Source organism: Zootermopsis nevadensis, unplaced genomic scaffold (genome assembly GCF_977971745.1).
Source record: "Zootermopsis nevadensis isolate Lab colony 2312 unplaced genomic scaffold, Znev_1.0 Znev_ptg000061l, whole genome shotgun sequence".
Classification (NCBI taxonomy): domain Eukaryota; kingdom Metazoa; phylum Arthropoda; class Insecta; order Blattodea; family Termopsidae; genus Zootermopsis; species Zootermopsis nevadensis.
Window position 1 is genome coordinate 4,120,004 of NW_028259192.1, and position 27,772 is coordinate 4,147,775.

The following is a 27,772-nucleotide window of genomic DNA, read 5'->3' on the forward strand; positions in this document are numbered from 1 at the left end:
AGCCTAATATAAGTACTTACCCTTATACTGATTATGTTAAGTCAGCTGGAAGCATGTTTGCTATGGTGCAGCAACCCAGGACTGATTCCCAGTATTTTTTTATAATAACAAGCATGTAATGGGTATAGAATCATGCATTTTCTTTCTTTCTTTCTTTATTTATTTATTCACATTTGAGAATGGGAGGAGCACAGTTGGTTTTTAAACGTGAAAGACTGGAAATCCACCAGTATTTTACAACATTGATGCTTTAAATACCGCTTTACAATTCCATTCTGTTTTAAAGATAATTGACACTAAATTTATTTGCAGGATGAAATTAAGTCAGTCACTCACTGCTCTGTTAGAGGATGCACATATAAATTTTGGTTAGAATATTAACAGATTTATTAAGTTTAACTTATTAGTCAGAAAGTCTCACTTTCAAAAATAAAATTTATTTTGTAAAAAAACAAAGGAATTAATATTAAATAGTTACTGGATAAATTAAATTTGTTTGAGAAAATTAATAACTTAACTGGATTTCACAGATTTAGTTTCTCTGAAAATGGCTAAATGATGAACATTCAACTTGTTGCTCACTCCAAATTTCAAATTCAAATAAACTCTATTCATGAGACACTTTATGGGTTGTGTCTATGACATAACATTTACTGAGAAAAGCTTTTTTGAATCCTATTGACTATTGAAGATGCACTTCCTCCAAATTGTTCCACATGGAAATGATAAAACTCCAGCAGCTCAATGCTTTGATAATTAATGATCTATCAGTCAAGTGTAAAATGGGTAGACAAAGAAGGAAACATCTTGGTCTTCTCCATCAACTAATCATGTTTTTTGTACACATGAGTAATTTTCAAAATCTAAATGCAAAAAATATCATCCATTAAAACTTCATAACGTGCAAAGTACACTTTATTTTGTTGTGGTGTAAGATAACAAAACTGTCACAACAGAAAGATTCAAGTGTCAAAATTCCGATATTATACAAAGAACAATAACATCAGTCTCTCATTGCATACTTTCAGGTCACTATCTAAATTTAATAACTATGTACAATATAATAAAGATGACAACTGAAAATATAAGGAGATAAAATACATAATAATTATGCCTGCCTTTTGAAATTCGCAACACTCTGTTTATGGTATTGCCTAGGAAACCACCAGTCTTCTCAAAGTCATCGTCCATTTCACGCAATAATCTGTCTTGATATTTCACTTCATCGCCAATATCTAATGATAGTGATTTCAGCTTATGCACCTTGTCTTTTAGCTCATCTGCCATTGCGTCATTCTGTTGTTCCAATGTTTCTCCACCAGCGTACTGTGGAAGTGGTTCGTAGTAGTGGCCACTTCCATTAGATCTCCTCATCCTGATACTGTAGAAAAGTGTTGAACCTAAATAAACAAATATAAATTTTCTTTTTAGCAGGCACATATTCTAAGTTCTGAAACAAATTCAAGGGTAAGTTCTACACACCATAACAATGATAAAAGTTCATATTAATATGGGTCTAGAAAAACCTCCTTTCTGGAATTTCTAAAGTCACATCATAATTCCGTTGCTTCCACTCCACACATGGGAATGACAATTTAACAAAGTGCTTGGCCTCTTTCTTGTTACCCTTTGCACACCCGTAAAAGAAATACTTCATGTCATTCCTTGATAAGAATAAACATTCAATTTTATATGAAACACTTCACAGACACATATCAAACACTGCCTCGTTTATGTGTTAATGATTTAAAAATTCTTTCTATATATATGTTATGAAATGTACAAGATATTCTTTGGTCTTAAACTTCAAGAGTATCAATCAAAACATAAAAATACTGTTTGAAGAATATCTTGCTGGTGGTGATGCTGCAACTTTCTCATTCTCCTAATATGCTACATGCCCTTATTTGCTATCCTATTTAAAGATAAAATCATACCTTTAAAAAATGTTTAAGCCAGCAGTAAAAGATTATCTCCTATCTTACTCCTTCTACTCAGTAGAAGAATTTATAAATACATGTAAGTAATAATGGTGGTGGTTATCATAATTATTTTTCTGTAATACTGTAGGTCCAAAAATCTGTCAATAGCTGTTATAACTATGTATTTGTACTGGAAACAAGTATTGTATTTATGCTATGACCTGTTCTACATGCTTGGCTTAGGCCCATGAAGGATCTATGGAATGTAAATAAATTCTATTCTATTCTAAATCAAGTCAATCAGGTCAAAATTAACGAATCCATTATCTTCAGGTCACTCAATACTACTACAGAATAGAACATTGACATTCCATAGATCTTTCATAAGCCTAAGCTAAGGGGAGAGAACATGTCACAGCACGAATACAATACTTTCTACTAACTAGATGGCTTACCGAACCTGAAGGTTCATCACCGAATTAACCAAAGCCCTCCACCAAACCCTGTCCTGGGCCAACAAATTCCAGTCTCCTTCAACTCCTATCTCCCATAGATCCCGCCTGAGATTATCCTCCCATCTACGTCTAGGTCTCCCCAGCGGTCTCTTCCCCTCAGGCTTCCCGACCAATACCCGGTGCACACCTCTTGCCCCATCCATGCATGCTACATGCCCCATCCATCTCATTTTTCTTGACCTAATCACCTTGACAATACTGGGAAAAGAGTACAAATTTTTAAGCTCATCTTGTGCAGTTTTCTCCATGCCCCATCATCATCTCTCCTAGGCCCAAATATCCTGAACACATGCGATCTGTGTTCCTTCCTCTGAGTGAGAGACCATGTTTTGCACCCATACAAAACAACAGGCAAAATTATTGTTTTGTATATTTTAATCTTTAGGTTCTTAGAAATCAGATGGAAGACAAAATATTTTGAACTGAGAAGTAGCAAGCATTTCCAGAATTTAGTATCCTCCTAACTTCCTCATGAGTATCATTTTGACTTGTTATCGTTGTTCCCAAATATTTTAACTTTCTAATACAGGCATAAATTACACAGGGCTGTGATTTACACTACTACAGTATTACAGCACAAGTAATTACAAAATTAATAATTACACAACAAAGCATACCCACTATTTCTTACATGTAATTATCACAGAACTTTTGAATGAAGTAATTCTATGGTGTGGAAGTTTGGAGATACTTTTGGTGGTGGTTTAAACTTCTTTATATCGCGATTCTGACGTTTGCTAGTGGGGGGGAATTACTGATTAGCTTCATTCAAATATAGTTCACTCCTTTTTGATAATTACTGAGGTCAGTGTTTGGCAAATGAAGGTTATATCCGTATCATGTACTTATATTGTGAATATCTGAAGTTTGGAATTTTTCAATGTTCACAACTGATGCTAATGAGAGCATGAATTCGTTGGCTCGTGGAAGAATATTAAATTTCTTAAACATCTCCCTACATGAGGCTCTGCTTTTAGTTACTGTCGTTATTCTTATGGTTTTCTTTGGGATGGAAAATACTTTGCTGTGTTGTGTTCCCCAGAAAATAATTCCATATGGCATGACTGAATGGAAGTAAGCAAAGTCGAATTCACTATTCTCATTTGTAACATTGAGTATTTTAAGGTCAAGTTCGGCAAATAAAACACAACAGAAATATAATTAGTTTCCTTACCGTTTTGTGTTCAAAGAGATACTGCTAGATATGATTTAAATATCTTTCTCCGAAACTGAACGATTTTAGACTAAGAAAATGATTAACAAAAATCTAACCTTCAGCCACGTAAGATACAAAACACCACAGTTACTTACCACGTTATCTGTGGTTGACTCTAAACGAGTACTGTATGCTCTTAGTTGTATAATCTGTGCTTTAAGTTAACAGAATACAATAGAATTTATTTATATTCCGTGTATCTTTCATAGGCTTAAACTAAGGACGTAGAACATATCACTGTAAAATACAATACACTATACCATACCTTAGTCTACGAAGTGGGCTGTAATCATAATTTTGTAGATAAAAGATGCATACACAGTTTTAGTCAGATGGCCGGGTATTATGACAGGTTTGGAAAATCAAACGTAGACTTTATGAAAAAATTGACAGTGGAACCACGGTTCGTGAGAATCTGACGTAAATAGCTATTTGTATTTAAATTATATTCAGGCAATAAATACAATGAAAGGAAGTTTACATATTAGCTTGATAACTTGCAATAATTGCTTCTTGCGATTTCTATATTCCCTCATACGTTCAGAATTAGTTTTTGGTATTTTTTTTTTGAACTTCTGGTTCATTATTTAAAGGTCTTTATTTACTGATCATTTTACATATAGGTGGATGACGTCACTGCTTGTTCAGTTACTATTTAGACCTTTGAAGCCGAAGAGAGAGAGAGAGAGAAAGAGGAAATTGGTGGGGGAGAAGTGAGAGACACTTCGATATCTAGGGGGGAGAAAGAGCATCTTATAGCTAGAAGGTCCCCAGGCAATGCCCGCTCGTCCTTCTGTTAAGGATAAAGTAAGAGTGAAGGCGTTAGTGTGATGATGGCAGAGAAGACGGAATTTTGAATTTTGTATTAGAGAAGTTGAAGCCGAAGCTCGTCTAAATACTATTTAATAAATCAGTCCGTACCGCGAAGAAAACACAACATTTCACCATTACAAATGTCAACTGGTTAACGCTGTGTAAGGAAATAATCCCTGTTTACGCTGAGAATAGTCCGAAATGACGTGAGTGGATTGCGCCCTTATTTGTATAAATAAATGTTTGTAGAACCTAAACCATTTGTGATATGTAAGATCTGAAAACAGATATGGAGAGCTCAAGAGGTAATACGTATTTCGTACGCAATATGTCCCGATCCATCTCTTACAGTTTTCAAGAGGCGGGCGCTTAACGCGCCAGATGCATTGGAAATTGTACACATTGGTTCATTAAAATTACAATAAATGTATAAATAATTATAATTACAATAAAATACATTGCAGATTGTTAAAGACCCTTATTTAATGATCATTTTACATTACCCATACTTTTACCATTCCTGAGGAATGAACGTTTAAAGGTGATTCGGCGCTGGATCTCACACATCTTCCGTTTTTCCGAATGACCCTTCCGTATGGACGTATTTACGTCAATAGAAGACTAGTCTAATTCTCTTACACGAGTTCACAAATGCAGATGAAAACATTAAATGTGATGAATAATAATAAATAGGATTTCCTTACCTCAAACTTTGTTCAATTGTAAGAGACCACGATGTCCTCCCGCAGTGAATCAAAACTAAAATGGAGAGAGTGGAGAGCAGTTTCACAGATTTTTTTTAGTAATTCTTCTCTTAGTTTATTTAGTGTTCTGTCTGACGACAGGTCCATATGAACAGGATCCTTCCATCCTTTTCTCGGACTGGGACCTGTTCATATACGTTCTTGGCGGATGATCCAGAAGTGGTTTGCCATTGCCTTCTTCTGTGTGTGAATGGAGTGATTGTTGGGATGCCACGGAGAAACCGGGGAAGCCCCCGGAGGAAAACTCCGTGTTGCCTAGACCACGGCCTTGCCCAACACAAGTTATAATTCGGGCACCGCCGGGAATCGAACCCGAGACCCCAGGATTACAAGGCCAGCTTTCTAACCGGTAGACCACCGCGGCTAATTCTTATATAAGATAAGTAATTGTGATATTCTAAAATGTTTTTAATATCACAATATTATCTACTCTACGACACACTTCTACAATCGATTCACAGCTCAGCTCTTTCCGCAATAACGAAAGCGGATTGTTGACGGCAGTAATTAAACACAACAATGCCGAATAAACAGATGACATAACAATTAGTTTCTTAGCTAAAGGAGTAAAGCATTGTTATGCACGCAAGCTGACCATTGTCGGTCCATATTTACACATTGTTGATATGGATCTTACACATTTTCCTAACGCTGTTTTGCCGAATGACCCTTCCGTATAGACGTATTTACGTCAAAATTAAAATGAATATTAAATTGTATGTATGTGGAAGTGTTACGATAGGGGGTCAGTTTATTAACTGTTGTCTCTTGCGAAAATTTCCTTGTCGCCTGCTAATGTCGTCGTTTGAAACGAACTAATAACGACATTGTCATGGCCTTTTAAGTTGTGCGTTATTGTCCAACAAACTTGAATCGCAACTTTACTGCAGAGTTAATAATATAATTAATATGCATCACTTGTCACAGATATACACGCCCATACAATATACAGGACAATTTTTTAGATTGTAAAATGTTAAAATCAAATGTAACCTCCTCCTTCTTCTTCTCGTTAAGCAAATGAAATTTCGTGTTAAATTATTGAATACTAGAGCAGAACGCTCCTTTCGGAGCTCCTGGGGGGGGGGGGGGGGTCAATTTTTTAAAACGCAACAAACCTTGTGTAAGAAACTAAACAACCCACCCCCGAATGGAGGCTTAAAACAATTGACCAACCCTCCTTCGGTGGGGTTAGTTTAGTGTCTCATTAAGTGTTTTAAATCTTGAGTAAGAAACTAAACTACCCCCCGAATTGGGGTTAAAACAACTGAACAACCCCCCGGAGGGGGGTTGGCCAGTTGTTTTAACTGTTGTTGTTTTAAACACTTGACAAATCCCCCGAAGGGGAGTTGGTCAAGTTTTTAAAAAGCGTTTTAAAATCTTAAGTAACACACTAAACTAACCCCCCTTCGGGTTTAGTGTCTCATTCAAATGTTTTAACCCTTGAGTAAGAAACTAAACTACCCCTCCCGCCAACAGTTCCTGTTCAGTCCACTTTTTACGTCCAGCCCCACCCTTGCAAATCTTCGTCTTAAAATCGATCATAAAGTCAGTTTTCATAATACTTTCTTAATAGTAATATATCGAATGAGTATCAGTTTACCTTGTTGCAGTTGTTGGAGTTGGTACTTCAAATACTTGAATACGTCTTCTTTCACTTTTCTGATGTTTTAAGCCAACTGTCAGTCAATATTCAAGAACGCGACGTGCTGCTTCTGGAGCAGAGATCATGCGACTGGCTTGGTAGTGAAGCGTTATTTGTTTACTCGGAATTGTTGTGTTGTAATCGGCATTGTTGTGGTCCACAACAATGCCGAGTAAACAAATATCTGTTGACATTGTTGATGACGTCATTTCTTGAAGACAACGAGGAATCACAAATTTTTATAGTAGAATATAGAAAGATCGATATTGATGATAACGTGATGAGGGGTTTTCGTTAGAATACTTTCACTAGATGGCAGTAAGAAGCGTGCTGTATCTGCCTGTCATCTGTAATATATTTTGAAACTAAGTACAAGTTGTTGTTCGATAATGATTTTAATGGTGGAAACATACAAGAATGAAACAATGGATTTGCATTCGTAACACTTTTCTTTTTCAAGGATGTGTGCATTTCATAATACTCGTGTATGAGTTTAATTAACACTGGCTGTAATATAAAATAATGCGAGGCTCCCCAATGGTGTTCATTACGTTATGTTCAAAAACGATTGCTACATGTGTTTTGGTAGTTTTCGTTCAGTCATTCTCTCGACCTATGTTCAGTTCAACTGCTTCTGTCTTCAATTTGTAAACAACGCATTATCTGCGAGCGCAATAAAGCGAGGTATGTATGTACACGTTTCTAACACAATTTTGATGGTGCAGGAATAGTTAACCTTCTTACCGACTAGGCTACTGTCATGTCGCCGTTGTTGTTGCTAATAAATCGTTCATAGGTTGCAGCATACTCCTCACGAAATACGTTGCCTACATATGAGTAACACATCTGGGTTAGTTTGTGATTGGTTGTATCTTTCAGGGGAAATTGTTCTTGCCTGGGATTTTGCACAGGAGTTTTAATGGCAAGAAGACCTTTATTTTCCTTGTTAAAACCAAACCATTTTCACATAAGATATAATTCAAATGAAGGTATAAAATATCATGGTTTTACGTATTATCCAAGGTACAATACAAGTAAATAACGAAAAACATAATCTGTTGTTGTTGATGTGAGGTTAGGTTTGATGAATGATGATTTTGTGGCTCTTAAGGTTTCCAGATGAGAAGGATCCGCCATACGAACCTACGAAGCTTCTTATGGTGCAACGAGTGAAGCCATTGAAAGGGAATCCATACTGGGACAAGAAATTGCTGAAACATTTTGGTTTGGATGGAAAGGTGAGCATTTTATAGTGTGTAATAAAATACATCTATATGAATTAAATAAGTACATGGAACAGAATCTTTGAAGAGGTAATACTTGCACCACTACTTAAATTCCTTGCCCATGATGGAACCTTAAGGTTCATAATGGTACTGTGTTTGTAAGCACCTGCCAACATAGTGTGTAATGGGACACCTTTTTTTATTACTGTGCTTGAAAAATTCTGAAATAATTACACTTATAATAATTGTTCTTTGTTGATAATACTTTTTGTGTTTTCAATTTTTGTTTGTATTTATTTCATACTGATCCATGTAGTAACACACCACTTACTTCTCACTTACTCCTTCATGACAAGTAATAATGCACTGCTTGTAACTTCATGCACTGATTTAGAACCACAGATCACTTAGCTAGCACAAATTCCAACTGAACTATTTCAAATTTGTTGACTAGCTGAGTGCACTGTCACCATTTCAAGACACACACTGCTCCATGGAGTTATCTCAGATGTTAATTTTATTTTGAACAGCTAAGAGCAAATGTCAGAGTGCAAAGAGTGTATGTGGAAACTCTATGTGATTCTGTAGAAATTGCATTTTCCAGGTTCTGTGTAACAGTACACTTAAATTTGGTGAGAATATAGTTCTGTATGGTAGGATAATTATGAATGATCAATTGGAAATGTTGTGGAAAGAAGTGATTGTGCTTGGAAGAACTGAGGAAAATCACAATACCCCCATTAGGATAGTTGATCTATAGGCCAAAATTGAAAACTGAGACCTCCCAAATGTGAAGAAACAATATTTAATATTTTCTCTAGTTCTCTAAAGAATATAAATATATACTCACTTACCTGTCTTTACCTTCTCAAATAGATGCTAAAATATATTAAGTTATATTTACACAAGGAATAAAATAATGTTTTCAAATAATAAAACCACATGCTACTATGCTGTGGCCACTCTTTACTGTGCTCATGTATGATGAAGTAATTGTAGGTATTATAGAAACCTTTACCAAATTGCATGTTTCAAGGTCATATCAAAACTGTATAACATATCAACATAAACAGCAGAGCCCAGGCAAGTGAAGACAACTCAGAACTTGCGGCATAGGAAAGCAAGCAATGCTGCAGTGTTAACTTAAGGGTCATACAACAAGGGGGATGAAGTTCTTCTGTGTCTTTGAATCATACAGTTTGGTGATGGCTACTATAGTTAAATTTTGCAGCAGTAATTTTTTAGATTTGAACTTCATAGGATTATATTTCTGCATTCTTTTGTGCAATTTATTTCAGCAAAGTGACATTGCTGTCGTGAAAAACATCCCTGAAGTTAATGCCATTCTATGGAAGATCAAACATTTGGTGAAGATTACACCCATTCAGTGTCCCAATGGCCTGCCAGAAGAAGGTGATTATGAAGGAACGTACTTGACAGATTATGGGGAATTTAGAATATCCCCACGATTGAAGATTGATCCAAAACAGATTGAAGCTACAGAGGAATTTGTGAAAGATCCTAGAAAATTTGATGGAGAAACACTGCGTAAACTTTTGAGGCTTAAGTGGTTAAATGGCTGGTAATATGTAACATGAGATTTGTTGACAGTGTGTAGTTACATCTTAAAGTGCTGTAATAATAGTGTATTTCCCACCTTATAAAGCAGTGTAGATGCATGTGTGGGATATGTTATAAGATCACTTTAAACTGAAAAAATATTTTTTGTATCATTTTAAATGATGTAAATTAAAATGAAGTGTGCATTACTGATGCTGTGTTTCTATAGTGTGAAGTACTGTACTACATTAAATCCTCTTTTGACTCCTTACTGATTTCCCATTCTTTATTCTTTCATTTTTGTTTCCAGAGTCATCCGTAATGCTTGTATCAGAAAGGGTATCATGCTGGAAGTTGTCTGGGGGGACATAGGTACACCAAAGATTTTGTGTAATATCATCCATTAATACAAAAGTTGCAGGACACACACACCTGTGTGTTAGCCTGTCCTAAGGCTATTCTTCTGTTCTGAGTGTTTTAAGGAAACAGCATTTGCTTGCGGCATGTATAAATAGTATCAAATTTCATTACGTGCTTGGCAGCAGTCTTTCCTTAACTCTTACAAATTAATTGAACATACGAAGAAATGGTAAGATGCAGTGTATCTTTAATTTGCCCTCCTCCAGACTACATCGCAACTTCATGTTTTGTCACTATTAATGCGTAGGCCAGTAGTCCCCAACACAGTGCCCGCCAAGGCTTTTTTTGGGTGCCGCGTTGTTACGGAAAGAGGTTATACTGAATAATGAAGGCCGTTCAGCCATGAACATTATAAAATCAAAGCACAGATCTCGACTTACTGATGCCCATCTTGACGATTGTTTGCGAGCAGCAACATCATAATATTCTCCCAAATTTGAAAAACTGGCCGATGAAATGCAGTGTGAAACATCACACTAACTCCCCACTTGAGTAATAATAATTGTACTTATAAAAGTACGTATTTTTGATTGCGTGGTTTCTTGTATCATTAAATGTCGTGTTGTTTTGCGTATTATTTGGTGTCCATATCTTATTTGTCCAGAGAAAAGAAAATTTGGCTATGTTAATTGATTGGTGCCCGCCACGATCTCATAAACTCTCAAATGTGCCCGTAGGCACAAAAAGGTTGGGGACCACTGGCGTAGGCTTTATAGGATGTATATTTACTGCTTGCACAGAAAGGCTGCTGGAGTCTGTTTTAATATAGAGTTGTCTTGCTGGTTGCTTTCATGGTCTGGATACATCCTCAGGGAAGTCATAACAGGGATGCAGCAGGATGGATTCAGGGTACAGGTGGTGTTGTGGGAAGGCACATAGAGAGTATTATGCTTTTCAGACCATAAGTCACTCTGATGTTAGGCAGTGAAATTTGGGAAAAGTGTACTCCTAAAACATATATATCAATAGCAGTGCATTATAAGGAAGCAACAATCTCAAAAAGTGTGTTTCCTCTTGTCTGCAATGTCCATTCACCTATAATTTTTTCAGTGGAGGAAGGTTGAAATGTGTTCATGATGATATCCTGTTTCCACATTCTTTGGCATCATTTGCCACATATGCTACAAGGATTAAAGTGTATGAAATTCTTGTGTTTCCATATTGTGTGTGCAACTTGATAGTGGGTCTGGCAGTGAAGAGGATGACCCATTGTTTCTAACTACTTGTGACTAATCAATAATACTATTTGACAATAAATAGAACAGTTATCTTTTATGCCATGCCACACAGCTCAATTCAAATATAGAGCATCATGTCTTCAATTATGTCATCTTCTCATATAAAAATTTTAATCATTTTGAAGATGGCAGTCTTCATAGATGTTGCTTTGTGTGGTCTGGTAAAAATTGATTAACATTTCAGAGCTGCTTACTGCCTCATTATCACCCTGATGATGAAGGCAGTAAACACGTTTGAAATGTCTGTCATTTTAAATCGGATAACATATCAGAATATCTCAGGAATTGTCTGTCTTTGTAGTTGTTGCCACGAAAACCTGAAATTTCACAATGTCATTTTGACATTGTGATATCAGCCCAATATATTTAACTCATAAGAGAACACAATTCTGGGAAATTTTTCTAGAGAGAAATATATGGCCCAGAGAAATATTGCAAGTGTGGTAAATGTATTTTATGTCATAGGTGACAACCTTTCTGTATTAGTAGAAAAAGATTGTGCCATGGGTTGCTTTCAGGGGTTGTGTTGGTTGTATAGAAATAGTAAATAGGGTAGTAACAGAACTGAAGGCAATAGAGTATGATTCCTGTAAATACGGTAATGAACCCTTCGGTTCTGTGTAAGATGTGACCAGCTGAGTGACTGCACTACTGAGTTAGGTGTGCATTATAATGTGCTGTACATACATACAGACAAAAGCAAACTAATTATAAATCATTCTGAATTATTTTTGTTGCAGAGAATTGATAATACATGTTGAAGAGATCTTTGAACAATGGCGCAAAATCATAGACTTTCTGTTGTTTATTGTGTAGTACTTCGTATGATATACCGATAGGGAACAGCACAGTTTGCAGCTCGGTTCTGTTGTTGTGGGCTGTGTGTGCTGGTTTATGCAAAATGTCCAGTACTTCATGGGAAAGTAAAATATCAGATCTCGAAGCTCGATTGAAAGCGGAAAATGAAATGAGAGATAGGGACAAAATGCCAAAGGACTTAAGCCATGTCATGGGAAGTTCTGCGCATGGAACTGGTCGTAGACCCAAACAGTGTAAGTAGTGATATGATTGTAAGGAAACTATTCGATTTATTACATTTTTACACGAGGAAACGTAACTTCAAGATAATGAAACGGTTTTTCAGTTGGTCAGTGATTATCGTGCATCAAAAAGTAATTGACAAATTTCGTCATTCGTGGTACGAGTTTGACTTGGACATAAAAGAAGAAATGTATATTTTGTAGGTTAGTTATTCGTGTTTATTGATGGACTTTGTGTGTAGCAAATTGTGATTGTCAGACTTGGAATGTGTGTATGGGCTAAATATTAATGTAATGATACATGAAAGTCAAAAGTCTATGTACATTCAGGCAATTTGGCTGAAAGGTGGGTGTTTGGAACTTTCTGTGGCTTGTTATTTTGTGGGTGTTGTTATTTGTAATTGGTATGTGAAGTTTTAAGAAAACGGGATTTATGTCTTGTAACTACATGATATCACTAACATTATCATTTCGAATGCAAATGGAACTAGTGATGACAATTAACAATAATGCTGTGAGTTGGCTGTCAAAATAATTGTCATGTAGGCCTATATGCCTATCTCAATATAACTAATGTAAAAATGCTGTGGTGTGGTTAGACCTCCAAATGGATAATGTTACATTAAATTTTACACAGGTTTTAACTAGCCCTGTTTCTCGTTTACAAATAATTGACAAATTGAACACCAGTGATTAAAGTCTGCTAGTGTTTTATAATACAAGTTTTTGATTTTTTCAAGAGATGAAGTATGAAGAAGAGAATTTGTTCAAAAAATGTCAGAATTACGAACAAAAATTTATATTTATTTTTAAATATTTTAGGTGTATGCACTCAGTATAGGCATACTGATTCAATTGCCTGTAGCCCATGCAGCAGCCATAACAGTGGCAGTTTGATTAAATATTATTGCAGGTAGGACTTGTCATGTATTTTGTCCAGGCTACTCAACTATAGCTGATAGCTACTGGTATCTAGATACAGTATACAGATTAGCCCTTTAACTAGTTGCATCTCTGGTAAGTTCCTGAACCTTCTGCAAAAATAATTAAATTAAGTTGAAAAAGCAACTGCTTTGTCTTATCACATAGTTACAAACTCATAAGAATATTGTATATTTGTACAATACAATAGCAGCATTTCTTTTATGTCATCATGACTGTAACTAGTGGCCACTATCGTTGAATGACGATTTCTGTCTTCTGGATTGTTGTCATACTGCCTCCCTGATAATGGAGGCAGTATGACCTCTGAAACGTTGGTTAACATCAACCAGACTACACAGCGCAACAACCCAGAAGACAGAAATCTTCATACTCACCGCTGTGAAAACCTCAAATCTTACATCGTTGAATGACTTTTTTAAATTTTATAATTAGAAAATCCGTAGGGTATTGTGTCATTCATACACAGATAGCAACACATGAAGGGGATCTTAGAGGAAGAGGGTGTTTGGGTATATGTATGCAGTTCAGAATAGGGATTAGTGGTTAGGTCATCAGAACACAATAAATTTCTAGGAATTTCTTGATCAGTTGAGTCACTACTAGATGCTCAAGGAGGACTCTGCTTCATGGAAGTTAGTTAGTCAGTCATTTAGTTAATTATTATTTGGCAACACATGATGAATGTTCTAATAGCAAGCAAATGAAACTTTGCATAGAAAATCTCTGAGAAAAATGAATGTGCTTGTCAGAAATATTAAAAGTTGCTTATGGTAATATCCCCATTTTAAGATTTCTTTGTGGAACAGTGAATTTCAGTATCAAGTGAAGAGAACCTTCAATGGGGGATATTAATGGTAATGTTTGGTTGACATAATTTAAATTTAACCTCAAATGAAGACATAAAATGTCGATTTCATAATACGTAGAAGGATTATGGTGTATCACAGTCTTGCAGTTTTCATTCTCCATAGTGTTTTCAAGTGAAAATTAGATGCAAAACTACAGGACTTATAAATTTATTTATCTGTGTGAGTACATTCATTATTTTGGGCAAAAAACTGTTCAGAACAAAAAAACATAGTTATATAAAGGAGGCTGCAGAATCACAATTTAGGTACATATAGAGTAAGCAGAATTTTTCAGCAGTTTATAAAATTTAATTTGTTGGTGTATTAAAAGTAACCAGTCCACTAAATAGCATTCGCCAAAAAATTTATCAACCTTGATCAAGCTTGGCCATTGGTCCACAGAGCAGTCACATGAAGAAGGAAGTAGGAGATCAACTTCTGAAATATAGCAATTTTAATTAAAAATAGTTAGATGATGGATAAATCCGACAGAATAATTATACACATTGTGCCACATCATTGTCAGAAACCTTTAAACTTCAAGTTGAAATATTTTTTACATGAAAATGTGTTTGGCAGGAATGTAGGTCCTTTTGTGTCGGCCAAGTTAATAGGCATCAGATTATTTGCATTCTAAGTAGTGTATATGGTAAGTCATAAAGTATATACATTTTTATCTGAAAATGTATTGACAATCATGGCTGAGTGGTCAGCACTCCTGTTTATATTCAGTAGGTCCCACGTTTAAATCTTGATCCATAGACCGGCTATCCTGACTGAGTTTTTTATTTCTATCCCCAGTCCTCCAGGCAAATGCTGGGATCTTTCCTTGACTTAGGCTGTGACTTCTTCCTTCAACATCCTTTGCAGTTCAGTGTTCATTATTATCCCATCATTTGACTCTACGATCTGAACTATTGACATTGTTTCTAAAGGGATTATAAATGTTATAAATAATGTAGTGGCTCTGTCTGCTTATCCATTATTGAGTCCAGTTCATGGGTCAAGTTTCATAAATGACTGACAGACAAAATGAACCATAGGTATGCGATTTACAATCTCCAGAACAAAGTGAGCTATTTCTTTTACATGGTGCATCCCATAACGTCCTTGCAAAAACCATTAAGGTGAAGTCCACAGTTATTATATTAAGCAGTTATCTTAAATGACCCTTAGGAATACTGGGTTGCTCATTCCCACATGCTGAAGCTGTGTACTGAACCCAACATTTGGACAGGGTTGCTGTCAAAATGTCAAGAGTCTAAGTCCACACCCAATGACATTTTTAAACTTTAAGCCTCCAGAGGTGAAGGTGAAGCAGTGCTGCCATCATTTCTGTTATCCTGCTACTGTCACCGGAAGTCCAAATACCCACCCACCAGCTGAGCTCCCAACAAACCATCAGCGTCACAACCCTGCAGCTGATACACCAGTGAGCCGACAATATAATGAGGACATATTTCCAGTGAGCTAAGGACCGTCACAATAAATATAAAGTACACACGTGAATAAATGCATGAAAATAGTCCTGAAACCATTAGTTACTGAAATAAAATAAATAATTTCATTAAAATAATTCTTCATTCACAGATTGATAAATATCTGATTTCTTACAGTTCACTACATTATCATTTAGTTATATACTTCGTTTGTTTTACTTCCAAAAATTATAGTTGTCTGTATTTGGGGTTAGTTTAATATGACATATAAACTGCCACGTATGACCATTATATTTCATCATGCATAGGTCATACCTTTATTTGATTTTCAGGTGTGGCCTTTTGAGCTGAAAGTTATTTGACGTCTAGCGTTTAACTTTGATCCTAACTACATGTATCATTTGCCATATTATTTGTTGTTTGTGGTCAACCATAGATCTCAGTACTACTATTAATAATAAAAAAATAATAATTTGTCTGGATCGATTATTTCGTTGGCTAAGTTACCTTCCAGAGTTCCTTCTGTGGAACCACGTTAGTGAACGGCTTATGTTTTTTCATCCCCCGATTCAAGTACGTAATTTCAGATAAACTGTGATGAAATTTAGTTTGAGCTAAATTTGTTACTTTAGCTTTCTTCTGTCAAAAGTAAGACACGGCAACAGTATGTGAGATGTGCCATTTAGTTTTCTGAATTTGATGTGTTCTCACTTGTCCCACATTCCTGTTACTAGGATTTATGGGATGCATCTGTATCTGCAGGGACTACTACATCTTATTTGTCTGAGAGGGCTGTGGTCTAGTGGCAGTCATTGAGGCCACAACTTGCTACGTCTCTGCATGGGTAGCAGTCAGTGGTGATATACTTTCACCATGAATCACTGTGTTTGCATCTGTTCATGCATTTGACAGTTAATCATTATATTACATGGCTGGAGTGGGGTGTACTATTGAATAGTGTGTATGTTTAATGCGTCTGTATTTTAAATATGAGTGCCAGAAAATGTAGCAGAAAAGTTTCAGTGCAAGTTTCCAGGAGAACCAGTTTGAAGAAGACAAAATATACTTACTACCTGATGAATAAGCTGTAAATCATTGCCAGACAAGAAGCCAGATAGGAAACGAACTGTGCTGATATAAGAGATGTTGGATGACATTGGTACTTGACTTGACTTGACTTGAAAGTCTCTTAAATGGCCGGCACAGGTATACAACACTGAGTGGTTAAATGCATGAAGGGATACAGACAAATGCAATGTGTCATAGCAGAAGTGTAATATCACCATCTGCTGCCTGTGGAGAGATGCAGTAAGTTGCAGGCTGCTGCTTGGCCACAGCCCTCTCGGAAAACAGGACGTGGTAGACTGCACATAATGCTACTGGCATCGAACGTAGGATCTGGAACATAGTGTATTGACATATCTTTGAAAATATATAACATATTTTTGGCAAAATAGAAAATATGGTGGTATCCTCACAGGTTATTTTAATTCCATGGCAAATCATTGTAGGTTGACATGTGAATTTATATGATCGTATGTTACAGATGCATGTAGTAGTAATACTAGTTATTATTAACCATATTAAGGACCAGCCCTTCAGAATTCTAAATTGCATCATATGAGAGGGTTTTTAATATTAGTTTCTAGTATCAGTGTATTTTGTATTTAGTTTATTTGGCAAGTGTTTCTCAATTGCATTTGTTATAGTGTCATATGGGAAGTTAATTGTGAATGATAATTTGGGAAGAATGTGGGAATAAGCTGTCTTTAGCTATTTTAAGGTTCTATTTCAGTATTTACTGGAAGGACTGATGAAAAACAAAGGAGGAACTTGTCAGGATTGACAGACTCAGAATTTAACCTACCACCTCCCAGATATGAAGCAAGAGTGCTGACAACTGCACTAAAAGTAACGCTGTTCCGCTGTATGCCATGTAGACTCTTGGGGAGAGTGGAGGTATACCTCCTTCTCATTATTATCCTAGGCACTATATAGGGGTGAGTGGTCAGTGTCTTGCCCCAGCCACGCTTTACCCCCGAGAAAGTATCCCGGTACCCATTAGATAGGAGGCTGGGTAGACCCCAGAGACAGTCTGGATGCAGAGGTTTGAGGAGAAGTGACCTGCCCCTGTCAGGGATCAAACCCCCGTTGTCGAGTCCATAGGCACTATACTGACTGAGCTACCCTGACTCCCACAACTACACTACAGTATTTAATACTGGTTTTTAAGGTCATGACTAATGTTTGCTGAGGTGTGATTTTTACAAATTAATCATTAAAATTGTTGGCTATTTTCCTTCTGCTGAACCCTGACATATTCTGCACTTTATTCTTTCGTATCTCTCAGTGACCATATGCCACATTACTGCCAGTTACTACAAGGAAATAAGTTAATTCTTAGTTGTAGAATGAGCGCATTATCATGTTTGTTTATGTGATATCCTTATTTTTATTCATATAGTGTAAGGCTTCACAATTTTGCTGTTATAAATTCCTGCCATCACTGTAGTGTCCTGTTTCATGTTTTGGTTTCTGAGATATCATATGTGATTTATGTAATGCACAAAGCAGTCTTTTTCTGCCACCTTCATCTTACTAGGCAACGTTACCTAGTTTAATGCGTAAAGGAATCACCACCTGGCAGTAAATAATAGAAAAGATGTGTTGTGTCACAGCCTTTTGTTCTTAGAACTTGAATTGGATGATGAGTAAGAAGAATGTATTCAAACCGAGTATTTAATAAGATTTTATTAATAGTATATGATATCCATCCTTTCATGTAGTATAGAACTTGGATTTAATAGGTAAGAACAAATTAGTGTTAATTTCTTTCATGTGTCAGTCCCTGCTATTTACATTGTTTATGAAGTTTATTAAAGGTAAAGGTACATGAAGATGTGTATGGACATAGATACATGCATTAAGGGTGTATGAAAGATGTGACATTACATATTTTATGTAGGAATTTTATTACGTTAGTATGTTTGTTTTAAGAAAAACCGAGTTTGAAGAAAGGATATTTTAACTAGTAAATATGTACGTAGAGCAGTCAAAAAGTTCCCGGAATTGTGGTATAGCAGTGTAATGGTAGAACATATGGCAATACTTACCTAATCACCTTCAAAGTAGGACCCTTGTGCACACACACACACTTGCTCCATGGCTTCTGCCAATGTTGGGAGCACTGGTGGAAGGCTTCGTTTAGAATCTTCCGGAGTTCGGCCGTTGCATTCGACACCTCGCTGGTTGTGTAGCCGAGAAAAGCATTCCCATCATCACCCAACCACCGTACTCTCCAGATCTCGCTCCGAGTGACTTCTGGCTGTTCCCTACTCTGAAAATGGGCCTCAAGGGGACGTGTTTCGCAACCATGGAGGACATCATATCGAATGCTACGGCCGAACTCCGGAAGATTCCAAGCGAAGCTTCCAACAATGACAGGATTGATGGAGCAAGTGTGTGTGTGTGTGCACAAGGGTCCTACTTTGAAGGTGATTAGGTAAGCGTTGCGATATGTCCTACCATTACAGTGCTATACCACAATTCCGGGAACGTTTTGACTACCCCTCATATACACACATATGTTGGTTGTTGATAATGCAAAAATATGTAGTAGGAGTGTAATTTCTTTGAACTTTGATGGATGTGTTCATTCATATATGTTTGTTACTGTACTCTGAGTCCATACCAGAAACTGAATTATTCTGTTTTTTAAGTGGTCCAAACAGTGGAAGGAATAACAAGAGGTGAAGGAACGCCTCAGAAGCCGAGAAAGCAACTAGATCTACCAGTATTGCCATCTATGATGCAACAAAGAAATCAAGATGGGGGAGAAATTGAAAGTAAATTACAAGAAGAGATTATGAAGAGGAATGGTATTCTTAGTATTAACGGAAAGGTATGTCTCCATTAAAGGATCTAAACTGTATCCACATAAAATATTATAATTATAATAGAATTTGTTGGTTGTGTGGTTTTTTAATGTTTTTGACAACATTTACTGATACATTGGCATCTCTGTCACTCAGAATTAGAAATCATTTGTATTTTTTTACTAGTCTGGGAGTTCACATGATTTTCTTGGGACCAATAAAGATGTAATTAATTTAAGTTGGCCATTCTATGTGAAATGACTGTTTTAAAGTACACATGAACACCCATTATGGATTTTTTCCCCACATGGTCAGAAAGAATGAAAACACATTGTGTGCTGATATTTCTTCTGAACTTTTTTTATTGAAAATATAAAAGATGTGGCCATTGTAGTTTATTTATGCACAAATTATGATTAATACACCAGATAAAGGTAAAGGATAGGTGATTTCAGATCTGCTGATAAATACAATCCATCTCTTTACTACATTATTGAAGGATGGTAAAGAGAAAGGTATAAAATAAAGCAATTGTCTGGAACTGATTATATTTTTACTGTCGTCTGACACTTTGCATAGCACGGTTGGGATGATGTTGAGTGGTGAGGTAAAGAAATTTCTTATCATTATTGCTTTGTATGACAGTGGAGATTTTGCATCCATTAAAAGAAGAAAAATTTACCAGGCTCTATTACCATTAATAATGTGAAAGGAGCAATTAAGATTTTTGTGTTTTAGTTTGTCATATTTTTGAAGTACAATTTGCTTTATTTTGAGAAGTAGGTGTTATATGTAAAGATTACTTTAGTTAGTATCTCCCCTCTCTCATCAACTTGCTTAATATAAGATTTATGTGGACAGCTGTGAACCCATATTTAAAATAGTCACAAAGAATAAGCAAGTTATGTAATTTTGTTGTGTAAGGTGGCAGAAGGCACTGCACTGTTGTTTCATTAATGAAAACTTGTGAATTTGAGTGTGTAGTATAAGTATAATTTTTATTAAGTACACAAACTCGAAGTGTTGCCGTTTTTTTCTTTCTTTCTCAGCTGTGTATGTCATGTAGCATAGAATGGTATGGTGATTGTGAATTTAAAATTAGAAAGAATGTGGAAGGAAGAAAACACTTCTGAATTGAGAATTTAACTTTGGACAAAACAGGGCTGCAGACCCACTGGACTCATTGTCCAGAAAACACAGTAACAGGAGCTGTTGTCACTGAACTGAATGGAAAATTGAGTGGATGGATAACCATTTGTCGTAGACTGTTCAACTGGATCTCATAGCGTATTAATATCAGTTATTTATTTTCCTTCTAGAAGTATAAAACAGAGATTAAGGATTTGGAGCACCAGGGTGAGTTAGGAAATGGGACATGCGGGCATGTTGTTAAAATGCTGCATAAGCCAAGTCATACTGTAATAGCAGTAAAGGTAAATATGCAATAAAATTTACCAGTTTTATACAGTTCACGTTTTCATTGTGCAAAAGTTCCAAACATATTGTTTTGTGTTAATATGCATTTTGCAAAGTATTGTCTATAAACACTTTTTTTTTTTCTTGTGAATCTACGTACTTTATAGCTTTGAATATTGCTTCCTTGCTAATTGTGCCATTGTTATTTTTCTGATCTGAAATTTGTTTTCTTTCAAGAAGTAGATATTGCAGATAAGGATATATCCACATGCTTGTAATCAAATTTGTGATCATTTTCAGTGTGGATAGTCTTTCACTGCTACTCATATTTCAAGTAAACAAAAACTTTGTCTTTAAGATTATGTTAGTTAAATGCACCTTGCAATAACAGTTAGTCTTATTTTTATATATTGAAGATTCAAATCTCCTGATGTTTGGCAAGAGTCAAAAGTTTGTAAATGAACTTAGTGATCAAAGACAATTATTTTAACATCTCTCAAATCAAATTTTCTCAGGTTTACAGTCCTTTTGACTCTTCAAGGCCTGCACATGTATGAAATGAATGATGAACTGCCTTTGTGTCTACCTGTATTTTCTTATCTTAATATTTTCAATTTCCAAAAAAAAGTATGGCAGTAAGTTGCTGTTCCATCAGTTGGACATGAAATTGGCAAGAGTTTTCTCCATTGCATCTCATTTACACTGCAGACTCGCATTAATGATAAATTCTATAGCTTTGTTTTTGATGATTCTGACTTTTCTACTCCATTGCATTGCAGCTGCATTTATGAATGTTATATTTTCCCATCACTGGCTCGTGTCAGCCAATTCATATCTAAATGTTCTTACCGTTTTCAGCAAATGCGTAGATCAGGTAACAATGAAGAGAACAAAAGGATATTTATGGACCTTGATGTAGTCCTCAAGTCACATGATTGTCCATTTATTGTGCAATGTTTGGGTTGCTTCATCACAGAATCAGATGTCTGGATTTGTATGGAGCTAATGGCAACATGTTTTGATAAACTGCTCAAGAGGTTGCGGAAAGCTATTCCAGAAGATATCTTAGGGAAAGTCACATATGCAGTGAGTTTTAATAGTATATCATTTCAACTATTACAGAGATTCTGCTTTGGTTCTTACATTTAATACATAATATATAAAATTGTGCATACAGACCGAACTTTTTACACATAAAATAACATTGTGCCAAATGCGTTTGGACCTCAAGTGGTCATCATCAGTGTTATTTTATGTGTAAACAGTTTTGGACATGATTTTATATATCTATACACTGCATGTTATGCAAGGTTTTAAGTTTAATACAGAATGTTATCGTATTAACCTGAAACAATTATGAAAACTTAAACTTTTTTCTAAAGCCCAGTGATAATTATATGTTCCATCTACTTTAGCAGTTAGTAATTCTGCATTTTGCCTGCAAAGCATATTTATGGGGTTTATGTAATTTCTTAGCGTGAACAACAATTTTTTCCATAAACGACATTAACCAATTTACCTTTATTATATTTGTTCATGTTTATTTATCTTTGTGGGACCAAATGCTTACATATTAAGAGGAGCATTGACTTCAAAGGGTTAAAATTTAGGAAAGGAGAAGTGAGTTGTACACACATTTCACATACTTTATATTGACTTTGATGTTAATTTATTGCTAATAAAAGTCTTGGAGTATGAAATAAAACATATTTTGTATTCATCTCTTTCATTATATAATCGTATTGTGTTCTACATACATTTTAGTTGCTACATTCTGTCGTCATTTTAAGACTAATATTTAATTCTTGAATAGTGATTTGTGTGTTGATTCACATTAACTTTTGTTATTATTTTCAGTGGAACTTTAATTATCAGACTATCAAATGGATGTCAGTGTGATTTTTCTTGATTTTCTAAGTGTGTCGATGCAAATACCAGGATAGGACTTGCAAATACACTATGAACCACTTCAAAATCCATACCTGCTCACTTTCCATGACCATCTTAATATTTAATTTAGTGCTGTAAATTGTCGTTTTGAATGGCACTGTAAAATAACCTAAGAATCACCCAAAAAATATTCACCAGTTGAACCTGTTTTCCTTGTAGTAATATAGCTTGATTCTCATCTTTTCACAGTTATCAGTGTTGCCATTTTCAGTAAAAGATTCTTTCCACTAAAATTTGTTTCCAGACTGTGAAAGCATTACATTATTTAAAAGAAACCCACGGAGTGATACATCGTGACGTTAAACCAAGTAATATTCTTTTAGATGAGAAAGGAAATGTAAAACTTTGTGATTTTGGGATCTCTGGTCGACTTGTTGACTCTAAAGCAAAAACAAGAAGTGCAGGTTGTGCAGCATACATGGCGGTAAGTTGGTGTTATTTTTAAGCTTGAGTTAAGTTGTTTGTATATTAATTGAATTTGAAAATGTTTTAGTGGAGAAGATGTGATTTGTAGGTCATTGTTGCACTTACGTGATACAAGGCTATTGAGCCACTGTGTTCCAACAGTGACATTAGATTATTCTTGTACAAACGCTGCAGTTAGAATGGTAGGGGTACAGGGTATACAGGCCTGGTGGGCAAGGCAGGGGTGAAGTGGCCAGTGGGGCAAAACTCCTGGAGCAACAATTGCTAGAGGCTAGGCCTTTATGAAGCAAGCTTCTTGGGGAATGGCCTGGGTTGTCAAGCCCCAGGAATTTTATAATCGTGTTTTGGAGTAAACACTTGGGGTATTACTTAGTAGTACTTTAAAAGGGGGTTTTAGCCTCCAGAAGTAAATGGTGTAGCTTTGTGGGTGGCAGAACCCATTGTGGGCAGTCCAATCCTGAGGCTTGGATGATCTAACCTGAGATAGTAGATGCTCAGGGGTCTCCAAAACAGTGAAGGAAATGCCAAGGGGATGGTGCACAAAAGTATGGTGGTTTATAGTGGTCAGAGGCCTATGGGGAGCGGTGGAGGTCCAACTTATCATGGTTTAAGCCCTGCAAGGGCATAAAATCGATTTCTAAAGCCGTGGTGGCCTAAGCACAGAAGGCGGGACAGCCCCCAATGAAGCAAGTAGCCTGCAGAAAGGCCAGCGTGTTAAATACTCCGAGGTTAAATAAATACCCAGTTTGGGACTATGCATAGGGATTTCCCCAGGGGTGCAATCCCCATAAGTGGCATATCCCTGTAGGTGGCAATTCCCGTTTGGGGCAGTCCCCATCCTCCCGAAGCATGGATTATTTAAGCTTATGGATAAATTCAAAGGGGTGTCCAACCCTCTGAAGGCAAGGCCGTGGTATAACAACAGTAGGAACAACTATAGCAATAGGTTCCCATTGTTGCATAGCAATGACCCTTGGTCATGCAGATAGCCTACCTCATAGGAAAAATGTGCCAGGCAGTCATATGGTCTCAATTCCGCATAACTGTTAATGATAAATGTATGCTGATGTAGGATTTTCCGTCTTCTGATAGCTGTTTTAAACACATACCTGTTACTGTTATTGTGTGTCTATCTTAAAGTTATTTTCCATGGTACATGTTGATCCTTATTGTTCTGTTTAGTGGTATATTTAGTTGTGCATGCTGTGTATATTTTGGTTTAATATGCATATGTATTTTGTATTTTTGTGTTACACTGTTCATTCTGTTAGCCAAGTATTGAATGCTGCTCTCTAATATTCATTAGGATTATTTGAGGTATTTTCTAACATTGAGCCCATTGTAGTAGGTTCACTGTAAATACTTATGTTTGTTGTTTGTCATATATTATGAATTTTAAATCCAGGTATGATATTTGGTTTTGTTATTGTTTATCTAGGATGAATTTATGGTGTTTATTGAATTCAGTTTCTCTTCAGATATGATTTTTCTGCTATTATATTATGATGATGTTAACATATCTTGTATAGTAAACATTGCCGATCTTTTCCATGGCATTTTTACACGCATTAAATATAAAGATCGTGTTCTGTTCCTAAAATCAAGACAAAATATTAATATAGCCAGTTATAATGGTCATCCATTTTGAAACACTGTGTACTGTGAGTTCAGTGTATAAGTTGATAAAAAATTTCTCTAGCAGTTAATTTTTGACATCTAGTTTTTATATACATTGCCTATAATAACCACTGTTGTTTGCTGTCGTGGGATTGAGAATAACTTTCTCCAGTGGACTCAACTTATTGACAGGAGCAGATCCCATTTCCAAAATTGTTTGGTTTCTAACTGTAGGGATGAAGGCAGATTTCCACTAATATGTGTTAGTTTAATGACACTTCTTCATCAAAAACCTTTAGATTAAGAGTTGGTTACTTTGCTAGAATATGAATGGAAGTTGTAGCTTGTTTATCTGTGCGTAGTACTTGCCAATAATTTTTGTGTGGGGAATTTTAAAATTCCTGGGCCTACCATGCTGCAGGAGGAGTTTCTGCTGGTACTGTGTCCACTTCCAGTTCATACTATTTAAAATTAACAAACTTTCATAATTATTTAATAAAAATGTTTTAAAATCCATATGATACATGTGCCGAAGAAAGCCTGGATTGCCATCTCAAAGGCTATGTAAGTTGAATTTATGTATTTCAAAGCCTATGACTCTATGCTGATTGGTTATTTTGATCTACAAGGGCTTTTCAAAATTGTATTTATTTCTGAACACAGAGCACCTGAACATCATTAATTGAGAATTATTGTACTGTTTTCTGTGTTTTGTTAAAATATGGTTAGATGCATTTGTGACATGTATTTGTAAGACTGGGTAATATTTGTGGTGTTAATGTTGTATAACATTGTTTCATCAGCCTGAGAGAATAGATCCACCAGATCCTACAAAACCCGATTATGATATCAGAGCAGATGTATGGAGTCTTGGTATCACATTGGTAGAACTAGCAACGGGTAATTTTCCTTATAAAGACTGCAAGACAGATTTTGAAGTACTAACAAAAGTTCTACAAGATGATCCTCCATCACTTCCAGCAGATCAGACGTTCAGCTCTGATTTCCGAAACTTTGTTACTTGCTGGTAAGTAATAGAAGAAATATCTGAGCAATATATTAGTCATTTTTACTTAAAAGTTCTATTGATATTGGTTCTGAAGTTAGAATTCAGAATGGCTTGACTGTTTCTAAACAATAATTTTGGTAAAATTTAAAAATTGCCATATTTAAATCAAAGAGGGATGAAATGACAGGAGACTGGAGAAAACTGCATAAAAAGGAGCTTCATAATTTGTACTCTTCACCAGATATGAGGATGACGAAAGTATGGTTGATTTGATGGACAGGCGTGAGCAAGCATGGGGGAAATAAGATGTGTTAAAAAATTGTATTTGAACGCCTGAAGTGAAAGGACAACTTGGTAGACCTAGACATAGGTGGGAAGATAATTTTAAAATGAATCTTGATATTTTGTCAGAGAGGGTGTTTACTTGGTTTATGTTGCTCAGAAAAAGGACCATAGGCCTGTTCAGATTACATTAATGAACTTCTGTGTCCTGTAATAAGTGGAGAATTTATTCCACAGCTGAATAAGTCAGTTTTTCAAGGACTCTGCTCCATGGAGTTAATTTAAAATATGTTAATTATAAGGATGGGCAATAAATTACCACTTTATTTAAAATTTTTATGAGGCAGTGTGTTTTCAAAATTATAGATGTACACCTTCTTGGTTCCTTTCTCTATTGAAAATTGCTGTGTGCCTGCATACTGACTGTACTGTAAACCTCTCCTTTTGAATAGTGTTGACAATCATTAATATTCCTAGGTTTTGTTAAATATACACAGTCTTTTACCATACCGGATAGTCTGAAATTGCATGGGGATAGGTTGTGGAGTGACCTTTGTGGCCAGAATCAGCAAAACAGCATCCAAAGAATTCTCATATATAATAAATAATTGAGTGGTGTTTCATCATGCTGAAGCTATTCTGAAGTTGGTATATTTAGTAGCTTTTACAGCACTTCAAGACACATTGAGCCATCACATTAAAAGAAAACAGTTTACGCTTTTAAGATACTGTATTAGTAGGTTTTGATGAATCTGTATGATATTGAAGAATGTATGGGTTCTCTATTCCCCATACAATGCAGTTTTCTGGTTAAATCAGTTAGCGATGTGGAAAGTTGCATTGTCTGAAACATATCAAAGTGCAATACATGTTTCTAATTTTAGTTAAAATGTTATAAGTGTTCACACGATGAATTTTATCATTTAATATTTGATGTGTTAGTCTGTGTTGATAGTCTAGGCACTGACTATTATACTACTGATGCTCATATTCTTGAACTGCAATAATATTGTCGTGTGTTGAAAAGAACAATTGTCCTGCTGACTGCTACTTTTCATGTCGTCTTTTCTAGTTGACCCAATTGAAAAAATTATTAATAAATGTGACAGATGAATAATGAAATTGGAGAACGTTTACTGAAATGATCTTGAAACATATTTCTATGACTGAAGTTGGCTGAAACACCTCAATCTGAGTGGCTGTGTTTCTCCAGTCTTCATGATTGTCATGTACTTATTTTACATACATGCATACACAATGAAACAAGAATTGTGAACTTTAAAGGAACTCCTCCGTTTGCTATTGTAGGCATGACTGTGTTCAACGTCTGCATGTGTAGGTTATGTGACATTCGGACATTTATTATCCAACCCTGTGTTTTTCTTTATGCAAACACACATGTTACTACAGTTCCAGTTTTTACTGTTGTACATTTTTCAGTAGTCGGTGGTTTTCGGAAATAAAATTTATTGCATTGTTACCCTTTTTGCACTTACAGTGGAATCACAATGTAATATATTTCATTTTAATATTTTTCCTGTTTTAGTCTTCATGTTTGTGGTCTTAGCAGAAAACGTTATTGTTAATTCACCTTCATCTATGTCAT

General features: G+C 35.7%; 3 protein-coding genes across 9 annotated transcripts in view; 2 read left to right on the forward strand and 1 right to left on the reverse strand.

Annotated features, from left to right (window-relative positions):
* Positions 1-886: 886 nt before the first annotated feature.
* Bet1 (blocked early in transport 1) lies at positions 887-6,961 on the reverse strand. Of its 4 annotated transcripts, XM_087340644.1 has the most exons (3): positions 6,834-6,961; positions 5,171-5,225; positions 887-1,400 (listed from the first exon to the last, which is right to left on the reverse strand). In XM_087340644.1, the coding sequence occupies exon 3, from the start codon at positions 1,372-1,374 to the stop codon at positions 1,033-1,035; it is 342 nt and encodes a 113-aa protein (XP_087196770.1). In that variant the 5' UTR covers positions 1,375-1,400; positions 5,171-5,225; positions 6,834-6,961; the 3' UTR covers positions 887-1,032. The 4 variants fall into 4 exon arrangements, with proteins under 4 accessions (XP_087196770.1, XP_087196771.1, XP_087196769.1 ...); XM_087340645.1 differs by lacking the exons at positions 5,171-5,225; positions 6,834-6,961 and adding an exon at positions 3,749-3,773; XM_087340643.1 differs by lacking the exons at positions 5,171-5,225; positions 6,834-6,961 and adding an exon at positions 3,612-3,749.
* Positions 6,962-7,718: 757 nt separating this feature from the next.
* mRpL30 (mitochondrial ribosomal protein L30) lies at positions 7,719-9,874 on the forward strand. Its single transcript, XM_022081506.2, has 3 exons — positions 7,719-7,898; positions 7,987-8,113; positions 9,400-9,874. The coding sequence occupies exons 1-3, from the start codon at positions 7,795-7,797 to the stop codon at positions 9,685-9,687; spliced, it is 519 nt and encodes a 172-aa protein (XP_021937198.1). The 5' UTR covers positions 7,719-7,794; the 3' UTR covers positions 9,688-9,874.
* Positions 9,875-12,165: 2,291 nt separating this feature from the next.
* Positions 12,166-27,772, forward strand: part of LOC110838369 (dual specificity mitogen-activated protein kinase kinase 7) — a 42,452-nt gene continuing 26,845 nt past the window's right edge. For all 4 annotated transcript variants that reach the window (XR_015532639.1, XR_002546085.2, XM_087340662.1 and 1 more), the window contains exons 1-6: positions 12,166-12,371; positions 19,311-19,492; positions 20,786-20,899; positions 21,741-21,968; positions 23,077-23,256; positions 25,679-25,902. Coding sequence is in view for 2 of the 4 variants with exons in the window: in XM_087340662.1 (XP_087196788.1) it covers positions 12,221-12,371; positions 19,311-19,492; positions 20,786-20,899; positions 21,741-21,968; positions 23,077-23,256; positions 25,679-25,902 (1,079 nt within the window). In the remaining 2 variants the exon portion in view is untranslated. The remainder of the gene's footprint in view (positions 12,372-19,310; positions 19,493-20,785; positions 20,900-21,740; positions 21,969-23,076; positions 23,257-25,678; positions 25,903-27,772) is intronic.

Coding starts and splice junctions, on each gene's coding strand:
- Bet1 (XM_087340644.1), bottom strand. CDS start 1,374: ATGAGGAGATCTAATGGAAGTGGCCACTACTACGAACCACTTCCACAG.
- mRpL30 (XM_022081506.2), top strand. CDS start 7,795: ATGGCAAGAAGACCTTTATTTTCCTTGTTAAAACCAAACCATTTTCAC. Junction 7,899..7,986: donor GGTTTTACGTATTATCCAAG/GTACAATACAAG, acceptor GTGGCTCTTAAG/GTTTCCAGATGAGAAGGATC. Junction 8,114..9,399: donor ATTTTGGTTTGGATGGAAAG/GTGAGCATTTTA, acceptor AATTTATTTCAG/CAAAGTGACATTGCTGTCGT.